At 34.9% G+C, this 22,179-nt stretch overlaps 1 protein-coding gene and 1 non-coding gene across 3 annotated transcripts in view; one reads left to right on the plus strand and one right to left on the minus strand.

Annotated features, from left to right (window-relative positions):
- BicC (protein bicaudal C) overlaps positions 1-22,179 on the plus strand; it is a 635,428-nt gene that overhangs the window by 548,791 nt on the left and 64,458 nt on the right. Inside the window, exons 2-6 of one of the 2 annotated variants that reach the window (XM_072538137.1) lie at positions 8,597-8,710; positions 10,992-11,071; positions 11,844-12,056; positions 19,913-20,143; positions 21,775-22,168. In XM_072538137.1, the coding sequence (XP_072394238.1) occupies positions 8,597-8,710; positions 10,992-11,071; positions 11,844-12,056; positions 19,913-20,143; positions 21,775-22,168 (1,032 nt within the window). The remainder of the gene's footprint in view (positions 1-8,596; positions 8,711-10,991; positions 11,072-11,843; positions 12,057-19,912; positions 20,144-21,774; positions 22,169-22,179) is intronic. The other variant, XM_072538136.1, reaches the window with a different exon arrangement.
- On the minus strand, positions 2,308-2,470 carry LOC140447067 (U1 spliceosomal RNA). The gene has a single exon (XR_011951566.1). It is a non-coding gene; the product is annotated as a U1 spliceosomal RNA (small nuclear RNA).

Genomic DNA, 22,179 nt, shown 5'->3' on the forward strand with positions numbered 1-22,179 from the left:
CGTGTTTTGTTGTATTATGTTATTCATCGAGAATACATTTTAATTTGGTTTTTATATCTTTATTTCTGATTTGGTCCTTATTTATCCTTATTTTATCCTTATTTTTTCCTTATAAATTTCATTTAGGTCGATTGTATTCTTTGGCTTCCTTACTCTGAAACCGTCAAATTTCACTACCATTATATTAAAACCGGTACTGTTTTACCTTATAAAATTTAATTTTTGTTTGTTTTCATGTTTTATTTTGGAATGTTCTTTATATTGTGCCACAAAACTTGTTAGTAATGTCTTTTTCTCCTTCATAACTTATATCAGATCCTAAAAATGTGATCTTAGGACCTTGTTCTCCAGGCCCTTCATTTATTGTTATCTTATTTATATAGGGTACCTATTTTCCTTTAAAAGCCAAAGCTTTCGACCTTTTTATCTGATATTTTTAAGTTATAATTTACGTACACAAGTCTGTGTACGTAGGTATAAGTTTGACTATAATTATTTTGCTCAATTATTAATTTTAATGGAGTTAACAAAGTTAAATCTGACACTCATTACTATCAGGTACACACCTGGCAGGTACACGCTTCGCCTGTCAGGATGAAGAGCAAACACACTCTTCAGGTATACTATGACAAGTTTGTCAGTTCACTATTCTGCAGAGGATCATCTGCTCTTTTTCTCCCTATTTCTTAATTTTTGCGAAACGTAAAAACAGACGAAAGAAACGCAAAGATTGGTTGCAGACTGAAGAAATAAATTTACCCATATCAATCTCCTTAAATGAATTAAGACATGGACCATCTGACTATAACAATTTCCTGCTCATGAACGAATCAATGTACAAAAAGTTGCTGTCACTTGTATCTCCCTTGATTGAGAAGAAAGATACACAAATGAGAGCAGCTATATCCCCACTATAGAAACAAGACAGATACAGGAAATTAGTGAATAAATTGAAAGAAATAGAGCCTGAGACAAACGAAACCACGTCAGTATTTCATGTGGGGATATAGTTGCTCTCATTTATGTATCTTTATTTGTAACAAAGGGAGATACAAGTGATAGTAGCTCGTCGTACCCTGATTCGTTTTCGTTTATGCGCAGGAAATTGTTGTAGTTAGATGGTTCATGTTTTAATTTATTATATGGGTAAAATTTCTTCTCTGCAACCATTCAATACACCTTTGTTTGCGTTTCTTCCGTTTGTTTTTACGTTTCGCAATAATTTACAATAAATAAGGAGAGAAAGAGCAGATCACTTCTATTTAGTATATTATATCGTGTATTGTATAGAATAAAATCGACGTTTAAACAATGGCGCCGTTATTTTTGACCTAAATCTATATTTTTATACCAAAACTTAATTTTTTTCAAGGATTCGTTCTGAAACGAATTACTTTACTTTTTATTTATCGCGAACTGGTAAATTTGTCATGTCCTGAAGAGTGTGTTTTTTTCTCATCCTGAGACATGTCGCATAGTGACTATAGCGATTGTCTGACCTAATTTTGTTGTCTCCACAGTGTTCCCAAACGTTAAAAAATAAAATCGGTAGAATTTTTTTAAAAAATCGGTAGATTGTGGAGTAAAATCGGTAGATCCTTCAAAATATAATATTTTGTTTAAATTTAATAATGTTTTGCAATTCATTTATTTAAGAAAAAATAAAATATGTTTATTCATTTAAATTTAATAAAATAAAAAAATGAGAACCGAGATACTGAACATAAAACGAGAAAGTTTTGACTAGGAATCGAATACTTATCCTAGAACCGAAAACTCGAGTATAAAACCCTTTTACAAGGAAATATTATACAACAAACAGACTACCGAGTTTTTTCGTGAGGTGCACTCGGAAGCTTAGATTAACTATGCGTTTTTCCGGTTTTAGGTCTCCTAACTTGACAAATTCCCAGAACCAAGCGGTCGGGATCACAATGGATTTGGATTCATTTATTGTATTATTAGCTTTTATGACATCATGTACTTTGTAAAGTACCGCTTAGGTATCATTTAAGAATAAATTTTGGAATGTTTTCACGCGGTTTCGTGAATACACAAAAATGCTCAATGCAAATTACAGGTATCGCAAGAAAAATTGTTTTGTCTCTTATAATATATATATAAAAATATAAAAGTCGGTAGATCGGTAGAAAAACGTCGAAATCGGTAGATCTACCGATTTATCGGTAGGTTTGGGAACACTGTGTCATTTGTCTCTATAAAAATTAATTGTACAAAAATGTCAGTTATTAATCATTAACTCATTATGTAGTATAAATAATAAATATTTTGTTTTAATTATTTAACATCGGGACAGCGCGTACGCAGTCCCGACTACCAAAAATTACGCGCCCGAGTTATCCGCATTAGGGATAATCGCAGGGGTCAGCCTAACCGATGTGCAATGGAAAGGCCTCACCCTGGGGGAACCGCCTTGTTGATCACGGTAACCCCTACGCCAGGTAAGTATGCCTTTTGTTACTCACTCCGAGGTATAAGTGAATCATAGCGACAATAATTTCCATAGTACGCTACTGGCGACATCTACTTATGGGTAGAGCAAGTAGAACAACAAAAAAATCAATAATAGAATTTAATTTTTAATACCTAAAATATTATAAGCTTGTTACATCGACATTAAGTTTTAACTTAATTTTACTCATTACGTAAAAGAGAATTTCGTTTAATTATGCGTTTTATTATTAATTTCGAATTAAATGAGTGCAATTAATAAATGCCAATAATATGGTAGGGTGTAAAGTCGATTTCAGGCAATCAAAGAAAATATCCGTAAATAAAATCATCACAGAAACGTATCTCAAAAATATTAACACCGTTTTCAGGTTTTATTTAAAATTTGTAATAATATGTCCAAGTTATTAATACCTAATACTCCCTAAATAAGAATCAGTTCGTTTTGTTGTTCATCTATTTTGAAAATTGTATTTTCAAGAGTTCTAGCAAAGAATATAGACGCATATGCGCATATTGAGATACGTTTCTGTGATGACTTTATACGCATACATATTTCCTTTGATTACATTAAATCGACTTGTATGCCCTATCGTATTATTGATATTTATTAATTAAACTCATTCAATTACACCCAATTTACGGCAACGAAATTCTCTTCTACGTAATGAGGAAAATTAAGTAAAAACTTTATAATATGTCGATGTAACATCTTTATAATATTTTAGATAGTCTCAGATATTAAAAATTCTATTATTGATTTTTTGTTGGTCTGCTTGCTCTACCCATAAGTAGATGTCACCAGTAGCATACTATGGAGATTATTGTCGCTAAGATTCAGTTTCACTTCGGAGTTCGGAGTGAGCAACAACACGATCACAATGCAATAATTACTAACGTATAAAGTTCCTATGCCGTCTGTAACTCAGCCAATTCCAATGCACAATGCACCCCATAATTTGCATTGTACGTCGGTTAGGCTGACGGATAACTCAGGCGCGTAATTTTTGGTAGTCGGGACTGCGTAGGCGCTGTCCCGATGTTAAAAAATTGAAACAAAACATTTATATTATTATCAGAGGACATCCGAACACACGTGTGTTCGTGTTCGGTTATTCTATGTTATTATATTCCACAATAGTAAGAGAGAATGTAATTTTGCGCAATTATTTTTTATGGCGACAACAAAGTTAGGACAGACATTTCATTCTCATTATCTACCAGGTACAGCTACGAAATAAAAACTCATATTGAAAAAGCCAGAAGCTCTTTAAACAGCCTTAGGAAAATTCTCTGCCCGATTCGATGTTACGTCTTTACTTTAGTGTCGCCCTCTTCTTCTTCTTCTTCTTTTGGCATCATAACCCTGGATGGGTCTTTGCCTGTCTGGCTATGTCCTTCCATTCAGATCTCTCTTGTGCCCTTCTTCTTCATTGTCTTATGTTCATTGTTTTCAGGTCGTCTTCCACGTCATCCAACCATCTCGTTCTGGGCCTTCCTTTTTTTCGCCTTCCTATGGGCTTCCATTGTAACATTTTCTTTGTTGTTTTTGCATCGTTTTGTCTCTGCACATGTCCCAGCCATGACAGTCTTTGACTTTTCACAAATTTTACAATGTCATAACCTTCATTTAACTCATTAACCTCGTCGTTTCTCCTGATTCTCCATGTGCCATCTTCCTCTTGTACCGGGCCATATACTTTCCTCAGTATTTTTCTCTCGAATGTCCTGAGTTGGGTTTCAACTTTTTTCGTCATTACCCAAGTTTCACATCCATAGGTTACTACGGGTCTAATCAGTGTTCTGTAGATAGTCATTTTGGTTCTTTTGTCTAATAATTTCGATGTCATCAATCTTTTATTAGCATAGTATGTACGATTCCCGCTGGAAATACGTGCATTAATTTCGCTACTTACGGAGTTCTTCTGATTGATTTCTGTGCCGAGATATGTAAAGGCATCCACTCGTTCGATAGTATAGTTGTCTATTGTGATATTATTTTCATTGTCAGTTATTCTTTTGACTGTCGTATACTTCGTTTTTGCTTCGTTTATTTTGAGACCTCTTTTTCTTGCTTCAGGATCAATTTGTTTGAACACTTCCATTAGTCGTGGCTTATTCCTACTAATGATGGCTACATCGTCTGCATATGCAGTAATTTGTACAGATTTGGTGTTTATATGGCCGGTTATATTGGTTTTTCTGATGACTGCCTCAAGAACTAGGTTGAATAGCATGGTTGATAGGGCATCTCCCTGTCTTACTCCCATGTTGATGTTAAACAGGGGAGTCAGTTCTCCATCTACTCTGACTGCGGCTTTTGAACCCTGCAACGTCATTTTTATGAGGCTGATGTATTTCTTAGGTATACCTAGATTACAAAGGTCTTCCAGCATTCTGTCTCTTTTTACACTATCAAAAGCTTGTTTAAAGTCTATATACATATTATATAGGTCTATGTCGTATTCATAAGCTTTTCTTGTATCGTTCTTAGTATGAATATGTTATCTGTAGTGGCTCTATTTGGTCTGAATCCATTTTAATAATCACCAATTATATTTTCGGAGTATTCTAATAATCTATTATAGATTATACCAGAAAGAATTTTGTATATTACATTTAGCAATGTAATTGGCCTATAATTCTGGCATTCCCTCTTATCTCCTTTTTTATATATTGGCTGTATGAGACCAACTGTCTATTCCTCTGGCATTTGCTCCTTCTTCCATATTAATGTTATTAGGTAATGGATTCTTTCCCAGAGTTCGGATCCTCCATGTTTTAATAATTCTGCCGAAATTCCGTCCGTTCCTGGTGCTTTATTGTTTTTTAGTTTATTTATTATCTGAACTACTTCTTCATAACTCGGATTTTCGATGTGCAGCTCCGCCGTATAATATATTGTCTCGTTCTGATCATTTTCGTTGTCTGCATCTAGATTTTCTTCGAAATATTGTTTCCATCTCATTATAATTTTTTGCTTCTCTGTTAGTAGTTCTCCGTCCTTGTCTTTGCATATCGTTAGTTTTGGTCTAAATGACTGTGTGCTTTCTTTTATGCATTTATAGAATTTTCTGCTTTCGCGTCTGTTGTTATGCTTTACGATTTCTTGTACTTGTTTTTTTATAGCCTCTCTTTTCTTTCTTCTGCATATTCTAGTCGCTTGTATTCTTTTTTCGTTATAAATCTCACTGCTATTTCTTGTGTTTCTTTGAAGTTGGTTAAGCCTAGCTTGCCTTTTTTCCTCTACTGCAGTTCTGCATTCATCATCATACCATTCCGCATTTCTTTGTCTTTTGGCTTTTCCGACAGTTTCCTCTGCTGACTCCGTTATAATTGTTTTTAATTGTCTCCATTCCTCCTCTGCAGTATCTTCCTCTCTAGTTCGATTGAGTTTTATTTGGAGAGCATTTCTGTATTCTTGTCTCTTTGTTGCGCTTTTGAATCCTTCGACATTCCATTTTTTGATTTGAATATTTTTCCCTTTTGCTACTGTCGCTATTTTCTGCCGTAATTTTGCCAATACAAGATAGTGATCTGAGTCAGAGTTCGCCCCGCGATACGTTCTGACATTAGTTATGTCTGTTGCCCATCTTTTTGAGATGAGTATATGGTCAATTTGATTGGCTTCGTTAGTTCCTGGTATTTTCCATGTTCCTTTATGGATATCTTTTCTCTGGAAGTTAGTGACGCCCTCTATGGAGTAGAAATCTGGAGCCTTACACAAGATGCCATAAAACGATTAGAGGCATTTGCAATGTGGTGCTACCGACGTATGTTGAGGGTCTCATATATACACCACACAAGTAACATAACTATTCTCTAGAGGCTGACAAAAGACAAAGAAACTATTAACACCATAAAGAACAGAAAATTGGCTTACTTCGGCCAGATCATCATCATCAGTTGGCGCTATAGCCCTTCGTGAGCCTTGGCCTGCTTCAAAACATTCTTCCATTCTTCCCTATCGAGTGTCTGTCTTCTCCAGCCCCTCACTCCAATCTCCCTAAGATCTTCCTGTACATTGTCCAGATATCTGAGTTTAGGTCGCCTCCTTCTTCTTCTTCCGACCGGCCTGTTTAGCATAGTTATTTTGTTGGGATCACTCTCATCCATCCGCATAACGTGCCCCACCCACTTTAGGCGGTTTATTTTGATGGTCTTCACAATTTCTGCATCACCAAAAAGTCTATAGAGTTGAAAGTTATATCGCCTTCTCCACAGACCCTGTTCGTTTACTCCGCCATATATGGTCCTCAATACTTTTCTTTCAAAGACTCGCAGTAACTCTTCATCTCGGGTCGGCATTGCCCATGTTTCCGATCCGTATGTGAGCACAGGGCGTATTATTTATTGTTTTATAAAGTTTGCACTTTGTTGCGGCCAGATCATGCGTAATAATAAATACGGAATTCTACAGTTGATTCTACAAGGCAAGATTTTGAGAGTAAGGGAGGCCCTGGATGTAGACGTATATCCTCGCTGGCCAATCTTAGGAAGTGTACTAGTCTAATGTCAACTGATCTATTTCGAGCTGCTATGAATAGAATAAAATGGGTCAACATATCTAGAAGATAGGCCATTTAGAAGAAGATGGATTCTCTATAGTCCAATAAAGTGTGTTTTCATTTTTGATCAGTTTCTTTTTACCTATTGATTCAATTGTTGCTGTTTTAATGCATTATTTCAGGTTGGGCCATTCCAAATTTATATTATTTTCAGATACATATATATAATTTAAGATAATGCAATCTTTACTGACATAAATGTCTTATATGTTCTTGCAAGATGTTCTATAAAAACTGTAACATTTCGAGAAAGGGAAACAGCATCATAACATTATTATGATAATGTTATGATGCTTAACATAAACCAGAAGAATTAATAATTACAATTGCACAAACAACTATAGAACAAGTAAAAGAATATGGATATTTAGGACAACTAGTTAAATTAAATAAAGAAAGTCAGACCGGAGAAATAAAAAGAAGAATACGGTTGGCTTGGGTATCCTTAGGAAAACTTTCCTATATACTAAAAAATAGAAAATACCCCCAATATTTAAAAACAAGAGTCTTCAACCAATGTATACTTCCTGTTCTCACCTATGGTTCTCAAACTTGGACGTTTACAAAGGAAAACATGGAAAAAATAGCAAAGAGCTATGGAAAGGCAAATGCTGATCATCAGGCTATTAGACAAGAAAATAAATACTCCGCAACAAAACAAAAGTGACCGATGTATTAACGCAGATAGCAAAACTTAAGTGGAAGTTCGCTGGACATACCATAAGGCAGAAAGACGACAGATGGAATAAGATGATTATACACTGGAGACCATATAGTTACAAACGAAAAAGAGGAAGGCCACAAATGAGATGGTCAGATGGCTTGAAGAAACATGCAGGCCCGAAGTGGATATAAACTGCCTACAATAGAGAGACGTGGAAGAACGAAGAGGAGGCCTATGTCCAAAATTGGACAGCAAGGGCTGTATAGATATATATATATATATATATATATATATATATATATATATATATATATATATATAATATATATATTGAGTTTAGTTCTTGAACCTTAATATATATTTTTTAGTGGATTTTCTTGAGCTTAGGTTCAAAAAAATTGTTTTGATACTAAGACATTTTTATATTTTTTTCGACGTTTCAGTAGGAAATCTATGCCTTTTTCAAGAAGTAATATGGACAAGCATGTAAAAATTCGGTGCTAACAAGTATACATAAACGTCACAAGTAAAATAATATTAAAAGCATAGGACACACCCACTAAGTCACTACATGTAAAATGTATTTATGTATAATATACATACATTTTATTTTGACTTGGCTTGTTTGTACAGTAGCTTTACATTCAGATCCTGATACCTTGTTGAATTTTATGGATTTTTGTAGTTTTTCTCTCAGTGCTTCTTTTTTAAGTGCCATCCCATACCATGTTGTGTAAGGTTCATGTCTTGTTCTATGGACTAAAATAAACATGCTTTAAATGTTTCTATTTTATGTTTATGGATCCTTATAGAAAATTCGCTTAAATTTTTCTGGTTATAAAAATTCTCACTTTTCTTGACTTATACTATAACACATATTTTCATTTTTTAGGTGACAATGAGGCCCTCATTCCAGCTGACGTATTTTTTGCAAAAATTATGGAAGATACAGACACATACATAACTTGGCCAAACAAGCTTAAAATTGGAGCAAAATCAAAGAAAGGTAAACAGCAATAATTACATGTAAAGTGATTGGAGAGTGGATACTCTTTATGATATTCAATGAACAGCTTTCTTTTATTATGACTGCGTGCCGATTTAGTAGTTCTCGAATGAGCTGCTTAGATTAGTTTGTTATTTAAATTGTTATTGTATATCTTCTTAACATCGGGAACATGCGTGATTTTTATTATTTAAATATTTTTGCTAAAATTTATTTAGTTGCCTAATAAACTGTATCAATCTTTGTATATTTAAATGCTTTATACCAGTTTATAAATACAACGATTTATTAGGACTACACGCCTGTCCTGTAGGAATCTACATGGAATCTCATATCTTGCCGTACTACTCCTCCATAAGTCGATCAGACACCAGCGTATTCTAGTCTAAGTAGCAGATTCATTTGAATTTAATATGTTAGCCTTTTTGTTTTTATGCGTTGAGCTAGGGTTCGAACCAACTTCCGCTAAAGCATTTCGGCAGTGAAGCAAATACGAGTCGACCGCGACCGCTTGACTAGCTACATAAGTTTACATGCCTTAATTTATCTCTTAGCTTAATTACTCTATGGTGGCTTTGATAAATGTTTTTATTTATTAGCTACCTGCCTATTTTTAATAGCCAACCCGCGCGGTTGGTTATACAAGGGAAGGTGGAAGGAAAAATTGTACTGGGGAGATGACGTACGTCCTGGTTGAAACATTTAAAGCAGTGGAGTGAAAAAGCAACAATAGAACTCTTCAGAACTGCTGCAGACAGAGTAAAATGGGCCATGATGATAAAAAGAATTAAATCACGGAACAAATAAAAAACAGAATCCATGTTTCATGTCTAGAGCAGATTTACACAGGGCTGCATGATGTATGAGACAATGAAGAAATACTACTTCGAACCCAGGAAATGATTCCTTAAATATGCCTAGGAAACCAGATTTTGCCCCTATCATATTTTGTGCTGCATTAGTAGTAATGTTACAAATGTTGCTCGCAGAAACTTTCAAAGATGTGATAGTTTCTTTAAGTTCTTGAAAAATATCTGATCCTTTTGTCGTTTCCTGCATTGGACGCATACAATAATTCTTCAGTAACACAAAAGTTTTTATCAATACCTCTTACTTCATAAGTAATTGAGCCATGTCAGCCATTTCCACACTTTCGCTTTCAGCTGCCTATCGATTACTTCAATCCTATCAATTTACCATCAGACAATGCTTTGTTACTTTTTGCAGTATTATACGCTACAACGTAACTGGCACGTGTAGTTTGCTTTATACAGCTTTATTACAAATTAGACACACAGGTAAAAAGTATTTACAAGTCCATTTATTGTGGAATGGTGAAAGCAAAGCTCAAGGACCTTGAGAAAAGGCGTAACTACAATGGTACCAGCTGATACGTTCCGAACTTAGCCAAGCAATACACACATTATACTTAACATCAACATCGCATGAATTGCGCGGTAAGAGGACTGTGGTAGTGCGAAACGCAGACACATGCAGAGTTCGAAGAAGGTCAGTGCCCAGACTGCTCAGTGTGACCCAGAACTCTTTCTGTTTCACTTATCGTGCAGTTCACTGTTTCACTACTTGACCAACACATCACAGTGATAACCTGCTTGCTTATTTAAACTCAATGGCATTCTGTTTTAAATGTAGCTCCGAAAAACCGTTGCAGAGACAGGCGCGAGAAATTGTGTAAAATGTTTACTAACATTTAAAATACAGTCCTATGTTGCATAATTTTTGGGGTTACTCAAAACCATGTCGCGAGCCTGATTGAATGACCCAAGGGCCGCACTTGGCCCGCGGGTCGTACATTGCCATGTCTATCCTACACCGATGTGATCAAAAATCAGTACACAATTAGATAAATTATAGAAATAAAAGATCTTTTTAATGATATTCTCTAGGAAATTAATTTTCTAAGTGAATAGGGTAAATAAACTTCATAACGAAAAACTTTGGGAGGAGTAAAACCGCTTTTAGAGGAGGTTCCACAGGAAAAAGGCGACTATGGCATCTTAGAATGTGATCTGATAACATCCGATCAGATCTCTAAAAAATGAATATTCCATTTCAACCATTTGACTACAGATTGAATGAAGACCGAGTCAGTGGGAAAAAGTTTTATAGCTAGCTAAGACCCACCCAGGGTTTTGTGCCACACACAGTGCTACGTGTTGGTGATGACTTCAGGGATTTTTTTTAAACGCCAATTATGACTGTATGCACGTTTCTGCTATTATCTTTATTGATTTCTAACGATTTGTTATTTAATTTTTAGATCCACATGTAAGGATTGCTGGTCGTCCGGAAGATGTCAAAGCTGCTAAAGAAAGAATCGTAACCTTACTAGACACAAAGGTAATTATTTTTGTCACTATTTTTGATTGATCACTATTTAATGATTTTAAAAAATGAATCATAAAATGGTGAAACATATTTTTTATTCAGAAACTTTTTTGGGGTATCTCTCACACTGAATATTTTATATTTTGGGATAATTGTAATTAAAATTACATGTTTTTATTTTGACGTTTCGGATACGACTACGAAAATCATCAAAAAACAAATAAATAAAATTTTTAAGGTTTATTATATCCTGTAGAATACCGAGTGCACCGCAAAAATCAAAATTTTATCAGCTTATCTTGCCGTACTGCACTCTCAGTGTGAATTTCATCATAGTTAAACTGAGGACTGGTACTGAGATTCTCAGTGTTTGCATCAAGACATGTCAATATACGACTGCGATAATAAACATATATCGCACAAAATATAACCGAATCAAAAGCCAGTGATTCATCATCATCCTTTTGGCTTTACAACCCTGCGTAGGTCATAGCCTCCTCAAGAATTCCTCTCCAGTCGTCCCTATCCATCGCCTTCATCCGCAAGCACGTTTTCCTATAGAGCCAAAGCCAGTGATTAGAAGGAGTAATATACTTTAGACTAATAGATAATTTTATATAAAAACAAATCTATCATGGAAGAGCTAGACAATTAAAAAAGAAGAAAAATATAAGAGAGTACGAAGAGTATTAAAAATACAAAAAACGTTTTTTTTAACTTTTGAATGTTGATTTTATAACTTTTAATTTTATTATTTTCTAAATTATTATGTAAAACATTTTAGTGTAACAGAATAACAATGAAAATGGACGTAAGCTATACTGATCATTCCCATATTATTGGAAAAGGAGGTTTAAGTATTAAACGAGTCATGGAAGAAACGCAGTGTCACGTTCACTTTCCGGATTCCAATCGTTCCAATCCTACTGAAAAAAGCAATCAAGTTTCAATATCTGGGGATATAAATGGAGTAGAAAGTGCCAGAAGCAGAGTAAGGGTAAGTATATATATATATATATATATATATATATATATATATATATATATATATATATATATATATTGTTATAATTGTTTATTTTGAGTTCAAACTTAGTTTATTGAGCCAATAAAAAAATTATAGCTTATCTGTTATCAAAAGTAAAATAATTCTTATATTACCTGTGTTCGATGGATTCAAAAGATTTTCTAGTTGTCTTTTATCGGGAGAGAGAAGAAAGGATAATAATACAAATATATTATATTACAAAGATTTACGTTTCTTTATTTTATATGAACGAATAAAACAATTATTAAATTTTGTCGTTATCTTATCAATCAGCATACAAGAAAATAAATCAAATTATTATGATAATAAGATTATAAAGCTACATACATTTATATTACGTGAAAAACCAATTTTACTTAAAATTTTCTTTACTTAAAAAAAGAAACCACAAAACTTTAAACTTTTGATTAGCCTAACAAAACCTCAATTCTTAAATTTGAATGCTAATGACCATGATGTCGAAACGATCCTTCACAGATATAAAATTCAATTGTACAAACACTTACAGTTTATTTTCTTCTTGAGTTGTATGTTGGAACATACCCAGAAAAGTCCAGTCTCCTCAAAGATGTGATCTCCCTTTTTTTTGGAACCTCGGCTCCTTCTTTACGTCTCTGCAAACCTCCTGCAGACTACACAAAAAACACCTGATTCACTTCTCCAAACTCCGCTACTTATTTATGACACCAGGACCTCCTTTTGTCAACTTGATGCCGTAAGAATACTTTCACATATACTTTATAAAAATGCCCACGGTAGATACAAGGACCTCTTTTAATCTACTTGTTATCTCCTTCTTCAAACTATTCACTTCTTTTCGTTACGCCGGTATCCAAACTCACGAACCACACCCTATCTTGAGACACACGACTGTTTCCTTTCGATGACCAAAATATGACTGACTTCTCCTGTCTCATCATCGACTCCCAAATTCCCATTTAAAAACGACCGTCCATGTGAAGAAAAGTCATGTGAAGAAATTGTAGTTGTTTTTATGTTAGATTATTTTGGTTGGATTGATAACATGCATTTATTTGATTGTCAGTAGCTATTTCTCAGTTCCTTTTCTCTTCTCTTGATCTCCGTAGAACAGTAAAATAACTTTTACCGTTAGAGTTGATTTATTTTTTGCCTTATATAGTCTTTAAAATATCTTCTTCTTCTTCTTCCTTAGTGTTTCCTTTTTCAGGGGTCACTGTTCCTTACTCTTCGTTGCCTTTGTACATCGGGTCGTCTTCACGTAAACCTTTCTCTCTTAAGTCTTCTGCCACACAGTCCTTCCATCTTCTCCTCAGTTTTCCTCTACTGACTTTCATATTCCTATACTTATCTTCTTTTTTGTTACAATTTTTCTTCCCATAAGTTGGTCGGTTCTTCAGTATAGTGGAGCAGTTCGCTCATGCTCCACCAAGTCTATATTCCTCTCCAATTCGCCTGAGACTTGAGACCCACTTTTTCCCTTGGGCTATGCATCCCTTTACACCTTGAGTGTGGAGTGGCGGCATATTAGGAAGATGTAAAACCGTCTGCCCTACTCACATTCATTTGTTTTTAGTATGTAGTTTATTCCACAGGTTTATTGTATTAGTGAAGATTTTATGCTTGGGTATAGAATTGAGTATCAAGACCTGAATGATGGGTAGAGGTAGGTATCTTATGATGGTTGGAAATATTCACTATCATACAGGGTTACAATAAGCAGGAGAAGCTGTGAAGGTATTATACTTGAGTGTCAGGCTTCCACACGGCGAAGAGTTCTAAGATCTGGAAGGTTGTAGCTGTGCGCACTTATTCACTAATGTGCACTAATGCGCCAACTATGGTTTTAATTTCAAAAAGAGAATGACGTTGTTTCTTTGAATTTGGCACACGCTTCTAACCAGGTACATTCTGCATAGGTAGCGCTGTGATTTCAGCAATCGTAGACACATAATTACAAATTATATTCCTCCGCTTGCTGAAACTGTACCTCAGCTTTAACAATATATTTTAATATGGCGAAGTCAAAGTAGACCAAGACACATTTAATAGCCATGAGAAGTTCGCCATCTGAACATACGAATCCTGGTCTTCGTTACTGATTGCATCTAGCGGTAAAAAGGGCTTACCTTCAATCACAACTTACAGTTCCAGTTTGTACATTAGGAGCCATTAAGAGGAAGAGTGTGCCATAAAACATAACTAAAAAAGAACTACCTAACTATTGTGCTTTCAATATGTTCCATTAATTTGATTTTAAACATTTGTACAGATGAACAACTTTTAACTGTTTGAGGAAGCTTATTAAAAAGATCAAAACCCTTAAACAAAAAACAGGTTCTTGAATCCGTCCTTTTTGTTTTCAAAATGTGTAAATTGCAATTACTTCAAGTAGGGTAATTGTGATTATCACAATTCCGCGTAATAAACTCACAAAACGATTTTGTAATTTTTACATCTGGGCCGATTGGTTTAAATTGAAGAGAAAAATAACCGATGAGCAAAGATTGAAGCGATTGTAATTTTAGTTGAAGTTAATAGTCTAACATCCGCCTTAATAGTATTATTAACTTTTGGTATTGGAACAACTGTACTGATTTTTAATAAATCTGTAATTTTGGATGATCTAAGAGAAGTATTTATAAAATTTAAGATAATGTGACCACAAATTACAAAAAACTCTTTTAATATTTTGGAGTTTAGTATTTCATTAATGTTACTCCTATTATCTAACGACTTAACCATGACTGCCAAGTCACTCAGTGATAGTAACCTAAATTCATGAAAACTCTAATACAAATTCTGATTATGATAACTCCATAATTCTTCGGTGTCGATAGTTGCAACAATTTGCTGAATACTAGAGACTAAATACTCACCTAACTGACACACCATTTCAACTTTGTCACTCAGATTGCATAACTTATTCTGAACCTTAAATGCAATGCGATAAGGGAATTTTTGACACTTTTATTAGTGTATTTAGCGTTTTCCACATAAGTCTAGAGTTATTTTTATACCTATCGATTTTATGAAAATAATATCGTTCTCTTTTTGCTTTTAACATATTAACTACCACATTTCTTGCTCTTTTAAAATCCTCACATTTGGCATTTCTATCACTTATGGTAGCAGTTTTAAACTCTTTATATAAGCTGTCAGTTGACATCTGCGCAATCTCCGAAACAAAGAAAAAAGGCCAAGGAACATCAAAATACGGAGAGTTTACACTCATATACAGCGGAAAAGCTAAACAAGAAAGAGCACATTCAGGAGTCGCAATTTTGCTGCACGATAAATACACGCAAAGCATCGAAGATATCGAATAAATCAACGATAGGTTATTAAGAATCTCCATAAAAATGCGTAACATCACAACACACCTGATAAACACATATGCCCCAGAGATATCTAAGCCCATAGCAGAAACTGAAAATTTCTATCAGCAACTACAAAACACCGTAGATAACATAAATGCTAAACACAAAATTATCGTACTCGGGGATCTTAATGCACGGATCGGAAACGATGTCATACCAGGTATAAAACAAAAGTACAACGAAGAAATGACTAATGAAAACGGGGAAGCACTAATAGACTTTTGCGCTAGAAATAAAATGAGAATCAACAACACATACTTTCCTCATAAAGATAAACATAAATACACTTTTAACAATAATCGAGGTCAGCGATCAATGATAGATTTTATAATCACAAATTGAGTGATAACACCGTCACAAGTACTTCATCAGTACAGAGAGACAGAGAGTACAAAACTCCTTTATGAGAACAGGATTACCAGCAAACTAAAAGAGATCGAGTTACAACCAGAATGGGGAGTAGAAGAGACTTGGCAAAAAATCAGAAAATGCATCAACCAAGCAGCAGAAGAAGCAATTGAAAAGCGGAAAATTAACACAAGGGCGATAAACCACACCAAACCGTGGTTTTGTCAAGAGGTAAAAGAACTCTCTGAATTAAAACGCAAATGCTACCTGAGATATAAAAGCACACAATCGAAAGAAGCTCTCGCAGAATATGTTCAAGTAAGAAACGAAGTAAACGCAAGAATAAAATCAATCAAAAGAGAACATTGGGCTAAATTCACCAGCGACATGGACTACGACATACATGGTGGCCAAGAGAAAGTATGGAAAATGCTTCGGAAAAGGAAAAAACCAGTTAACTAGTTTGTTCAGACCAAGGGAGTACCTATAGAGACATGGCAACAACATTTTAAGGAGCTATATGATGCTGAAGAAACGCTGAATATAAACGAATGCGAAGCAGATATAAGTGCTACAATCAATGACGAAGAAATAAAAGCAAAGATCAAGAAGCTAAAAAACAGAAAATCAGCTGGAACAGATGGTATACCCAATGAACTCTTAAAATATGAAGGCCCTGAACTTGCAAGTAAACTGTCACAACTATTTAACAAAATCTTAAACGACACAGAAACACCAGAGGAATGGCATAAGAGCATCACAATCCCCATATTTAAAAAAGACAAAAAACTTGCCCACAAAACTACAGAGGAATAACCCTCTTAAATACAACGATGAAACTATTCACGAGTATTCTTAAGGACAAATTGGAAAGACAAATCAATAATGCTGAAGAACAACAATGTTTTATAAGAGGGCAGTCTATAACAGATGCAGTATTCATATTAAAACAAATAAAAGAAAAAGCTATAGAGTTCGGCATGCCAGCGTATATTTATTTCATTGATCTGACGAAGGCGTTTGACAGGGTTCGCCTGGGAGACATTCTAAATATATTAATAGAAAATAAAACACCGACCAACATAACAAAGATAGTCCATAACCTAAATAACAACAATGTAACCAAAGTCAGACCAGGAGACCAATTCACTGAAAATATTCCAACACCGGGAGGAATAAGACAAGGCGACAGTTTAAGCCCCTTCTTGTTTAACCTACTCATGGGCAAAATTATAAACAAAGTAACACTTCTCAATCTCGGATATAGAATGGGCAACAAAAGAATGGGTATGGTGTGTTACGCAGATGATGCAGCGATTATTGCCGAATCAGATGATGATCTTCAGAGACAGCTCTTTCAGTTCTTTCAATACAAAACAATAGCAAAAGATCCGCTCAGATGTAAGTTAGTGGTTGAGAACAAGCCCATAGGACAGGTAATGCAATTTAGATATCTGGGCATAGATATATCAAGCACACTCGACCCATTAAAGGACCTAAGGACTAAGGAGTCAGATCAACAAAGCATCCGCATTGTCGGGATGTCTGCGAGAGATAGTTTGGTCAAATCCGTATATGCGCACAGATAGTAAAATTAGAATCTACAAGACTTGCATACGACCGATCATGACATATGGCATAGAAGTGCGCGAAGATACTAACAAAACGAAACAGATGCTAAGGGTTGCAGAAATGAAAACCTTAAGAACAATAGTGGGCAAAACAACAAGAGACAGGGTGAGAAATACAAACGTCAGAGAGCAGTGCAAAATTCAAGATATTGTAAGATGGGAAAGGCAGCGTAAGAGGATGTGGTATAATCATGTAAGACGGATGGATGAGAGTAGACTCCAAAAAATTGCCCTAGAAAACAACCCGCCCGGTTCAAGACCTCCCCGAAGACCACCTAAAGATGAAGGGATAGTTGGCAATCTAACTCCCAGGAAATTAACCAGAGGCAGCTTCAGAATTAAACAGATCGAAAGATATTCAAGAAGTAGAAGAAGAAGAAGAAGAAGAAGAGTATACGTTGTCCTTAATTTTAATTTTACTATTAACTTCATTATCAAACTATGGTATGTTACTTTTGATCTGACATGTTTGAATAGGTGCTATTTTATTTATGACACACTGACTGTTTGATAAAATTTCATTATAAATAGTATTGACATCAGTAGAATCTAAATCCCAATCACAAGAAAGTAAATTCATTTGGATTTGATCTATTTTTTCCCGTTACGATATCTGTAACGTTTACTAGAGACATTAAAATTTTGAAAACTATTACTAAAACTGACCGATATTATTGAATGATCACTCAACTTGGGAGTTGAATGAACAAAATAACCAATCAGATCATTATTAACACGAACATAACCAATTAAGGTTTCACTAACATTCTTAATTCTAGTAGGTTCAGTTGTTACTAACTGCTTAATTCCACATTGTAAAAACATTCCTTTAATTTCCTGGGTGTAGAAGCTAGTACCGGGAATAGATAAAATACCGGCAGAACTACTCAAGCAAGGAGGAAGGAATTTGACACAACAGATGTACCAGCTAATACGAGAGATATGGATAGAAGAAGAAATTCCCCAACAATGGAAGAAAAGTATAATCTGCCCTACTCATAAAAAAGGAGACAAACTGTTGTGTCAGAATTATAGAGGCATCTCTTTACTTTGTTCGGGATACAAAATACTCACAAACATCATTAATCGAAGACTACAACCTCTCACGGAAAAAATCATCGGGGAATATCAAGCAGGGTTTAGGCAAAATAGATCTACCATTGACCAACTATTTACAGTTAAACAAATACTAGCCAAAGCATGGGAATATGACATGGACGTTTACAATCTCTTTGTAGATTTTAAACAAGCCTATGATTCAATAGATAGAACAATTCTACCTAATATACTGAAAGAATTTGGCATACCATCAAAATTAATACGACTAGTGCAAATGACAATGACAGAAACAGAAGCACAGGTATGTATTCAGGGACAGATCACTGATGCGTTTACGATAACGCAAGGACTGAAACAAGGCGACGGACTAGCTCCAACGCTCTTTAATCTTGTTCTGGAATATGTAATTAGACGGTTGACGGTGAGCGGAAATAACATACTTACAAACAAGTCTACCCAATTAGCAGCATACGCAGATGACATAAACATAATGAGCAGAACAATGAATGCAGCGGAAGAAACCTACGTTGAGTTGAAACAGAGTGCAGAAGCAGTAGGGCTAGCAATAAATACAAATAAAACAAAACTACTCATACAAACCAGATCAAATAGACCGGTGCAACAACACTTTATTGACGATATAGAACATGTAAATAGATTCACATACCTAGGAATGGATCTGGTCGCAAGCAATGAAGAAGAACCGGAAATAAATAAAAGGCTTGTGCTGGCAAATAAAGCCTATTTCGCGATGGGCCACATATTCAAATCGCGAGACGTACACCGGAAAACAAAACTCCGGGTCTATAAAACAATAATCAGGCCCATAGTAAGTTATGGTTGCGAAACATGGGTGGTGACACAGAAATCTGCCAATGCATTAGATGTGTTTGAAAGAAAAATATTACGTAGGATCCTGGGCCCAATAAGTGAAAACAACAACTGGCGAATTAGGTACAATAGAGAAATATACGAGCAATATAGCGAACCAACTCTAGCACAACATACTAAACTGCAGAGATTACGATGGGCAGGGCACGTGGTCCGCATGCATGAGAATAGAATCCCCAGAAAATTATTAAATGCAAGAATGCAGGGAAAAAGACCTGTTGGAAGACCTAAAAAGAGATGGGAAGATGAAGTCGATGAGGATGCCAGGAACTGCCTGGGAACGCGTTCATGGAAAAGAACAGCGGTAAATAGAGATGGTTGGAGAAGCCTGTTGAAGGAGGCCAAGGCCCGATTTGGGCTGTAGCGCCATTGGATGGATGGAGAAGCTAGTCCTTAAAAAACCCAAATTAAAATCACCAAGTATAATACAATTGACATTACTTTTTAACAAATTACACACACAAATTAAAAAATCCTATTTGCTTATACTTTAATTTCATATTTTTTTTATTTACAGGAACTTATACCTTTAATTTTTGGATTTGAATTACCAATTATGACCCAAAACATTGATGCAACATCTTTGTATATAGTAAAAATCCAAGAACAATACAAGATACAAGTCATGTTCAAAACTAGACCGAAACTTCATGCAACTTTGGTACTGGTGAAAGGACTAGAATGGGAAGTAGATCAAGTAAAGCAAGCTACTACTTTGCTTATGGAGTACATGTGTGAAAATCTCGCGGTAAGATATGAGTTACATTTTTTATTTTATTACGAGTAATATTAATATTCTTATTTTTCTAGCAATGGAGGAGGTACCATCATTTAATTTTTTATTTTTTCATGTTTCCTTATTTTGTCGCTGTACCTTTAGTATTTTTCCAAAATTGTGTCACATGTCGCCTTTTTTTATCTTTTGTAAAAAGTCACCTGCTCCGTGTTCCTTTGCTGGTACTCCTTATTTCTTAAAAGAAATCCATTATCTTCTTCTTTTCCTTTTTGTATCATCTTATATTTGCCATTCGTCTTTTCTTAATAACTTATTTGTAACCGTCATTAAACCAAATAACCTTTTAAAACAAATAACGGGCTACGCCAGGAAGACCCTCTCTCCTGTATACTGTTCAATCTGGCTCTGAAAAAAGTAATACGTATGTCACAAATCACAACCACTAGTTCAATATATAATAAATCAGTGCAAATTCTTACCTATGCTAATGATATCAATATTGTTGGGAGAACGGAAAACGCTATACGAGAGACGTATGTATCATTAAAAGTATCAGCTGCAAAAATGGGTTTAATAATAAACACTAACAAAACAAAGTATATGAAAATAAGCACTCAACCACAAATCCTACGACCACTTGTTATAGAAAACGACGTCATCGAAGCAGTGAACGAATTTGTATACCTGAGAGCGCTTCGTAACACTGAAAGTAATACTACCGCAGAGATAAACCGCAGAATTCGCACGGCCAACAGATGCTATTTGGGGCTCAATCTCCTCCTTAAATCCAAAATTATATCGAGAAATACAAAAATAAAACCCTACAAAATAATAATACGCCTAGTCTAACATATGGTTCAGAAACCTAGACTCAATGAAAACATGTTAGGATGTTTCGAAAGGAAAGTACTAAGGCAAATCTATGGAGCAGTGATTGACAATGGAGTGTGAAGAAGACGATACAACTTCGAACTTTGTAGAATATACCAGGTACCAAATATCGTAAAACATATTAAGATAGGAAGTCTGAGGTGGATAGGTAGAACAAAATGATCCAGCTAGAAAAACGCTCTTTGATAGACCCATAGGCCATAATCCAGAGCAAGGTTCTTTGATAACATCAATGAAAACATGAGAAATATGGGAATACGTGCTTGACGGAGGAGGGCGATGGATAAAGATGACTGGAGAGCAATTCTTGAGGAGGCTATGACCCGCGCAGGGTTGTTAAGCCAGAATAATGATGATGAACCGTCATTAAATCACTCCATTTTATTTGGATCCTTATTTCTTTTCAATAAAGCATTTATGGATGCTGTTTTATTATTTCCTCTTTTCGTTGTCATATTTCGTCGATATTTTCTTCAATTATTGAAAAATATTTGTTTACCGACCATTTTATGTATATCTTTTTTCCGATTCTTTCAGCTCTTGTCTGTTTAAACTTTCTCCGGATTTTTCCATGTTTTTCCTCATTTGTGACGGGCCTTTAATTTATTTTGAATTTTTTGTCACCCCTCTTTTGCTTGTTTTCTTAAATTCTTTTATGTTTTCTTCTCTTGTTTAATTAAATCATTATTGACAAGATTCTTTCATTCGGAATATGTCCTAAGCCTAATATTACCATATTTTTTCTTTTATAGAATCAAATCCCGGTTCAAATGTCCATGGAAATCTCTCCGCACCATCACCAAGTCGTTCTCGGGAAAAACCATTCTAACCTCAAAGCAATAATGCAATATACCAATTGTCAAATAATGTTTCCTGATGCACAAGACCCAAACATTCCGAATTTAAAAAAAAGTAACGTAAACATATCGGGAAATATCAACGATGTATACAAAGCTAGACAATTGCTGATGGGAAGTCTTCCGTTGATAATCATCTTTGATTTACCAGAAGAAAGTACAATTTTGAGAACTAGACAGGACCAAATAGCAGATATTCAAACCAATTATGATGTGACAATTACTATCAGACAAAAAGCCAAGCAAAATACTAGAGCTTGCGTGATCAAAGGAGTCGAAAAAAACGCAGGTTAGTGAAAA

This window comes from Diabrotica undecimpunctata, chromosome 7, assembly GCF_040954645.1.
Source record: "Diabrotica undecimpunctata isolate CICGRU chromosome 7, icDiaUnde3, whole genome shotgun sequence".
NCBI lineage: Eukaryota > Metazoa > Arthropoda > Insecta > Coleoptera > Chrysomelidae > Diabrotica > Diabrotica undecimpunctata.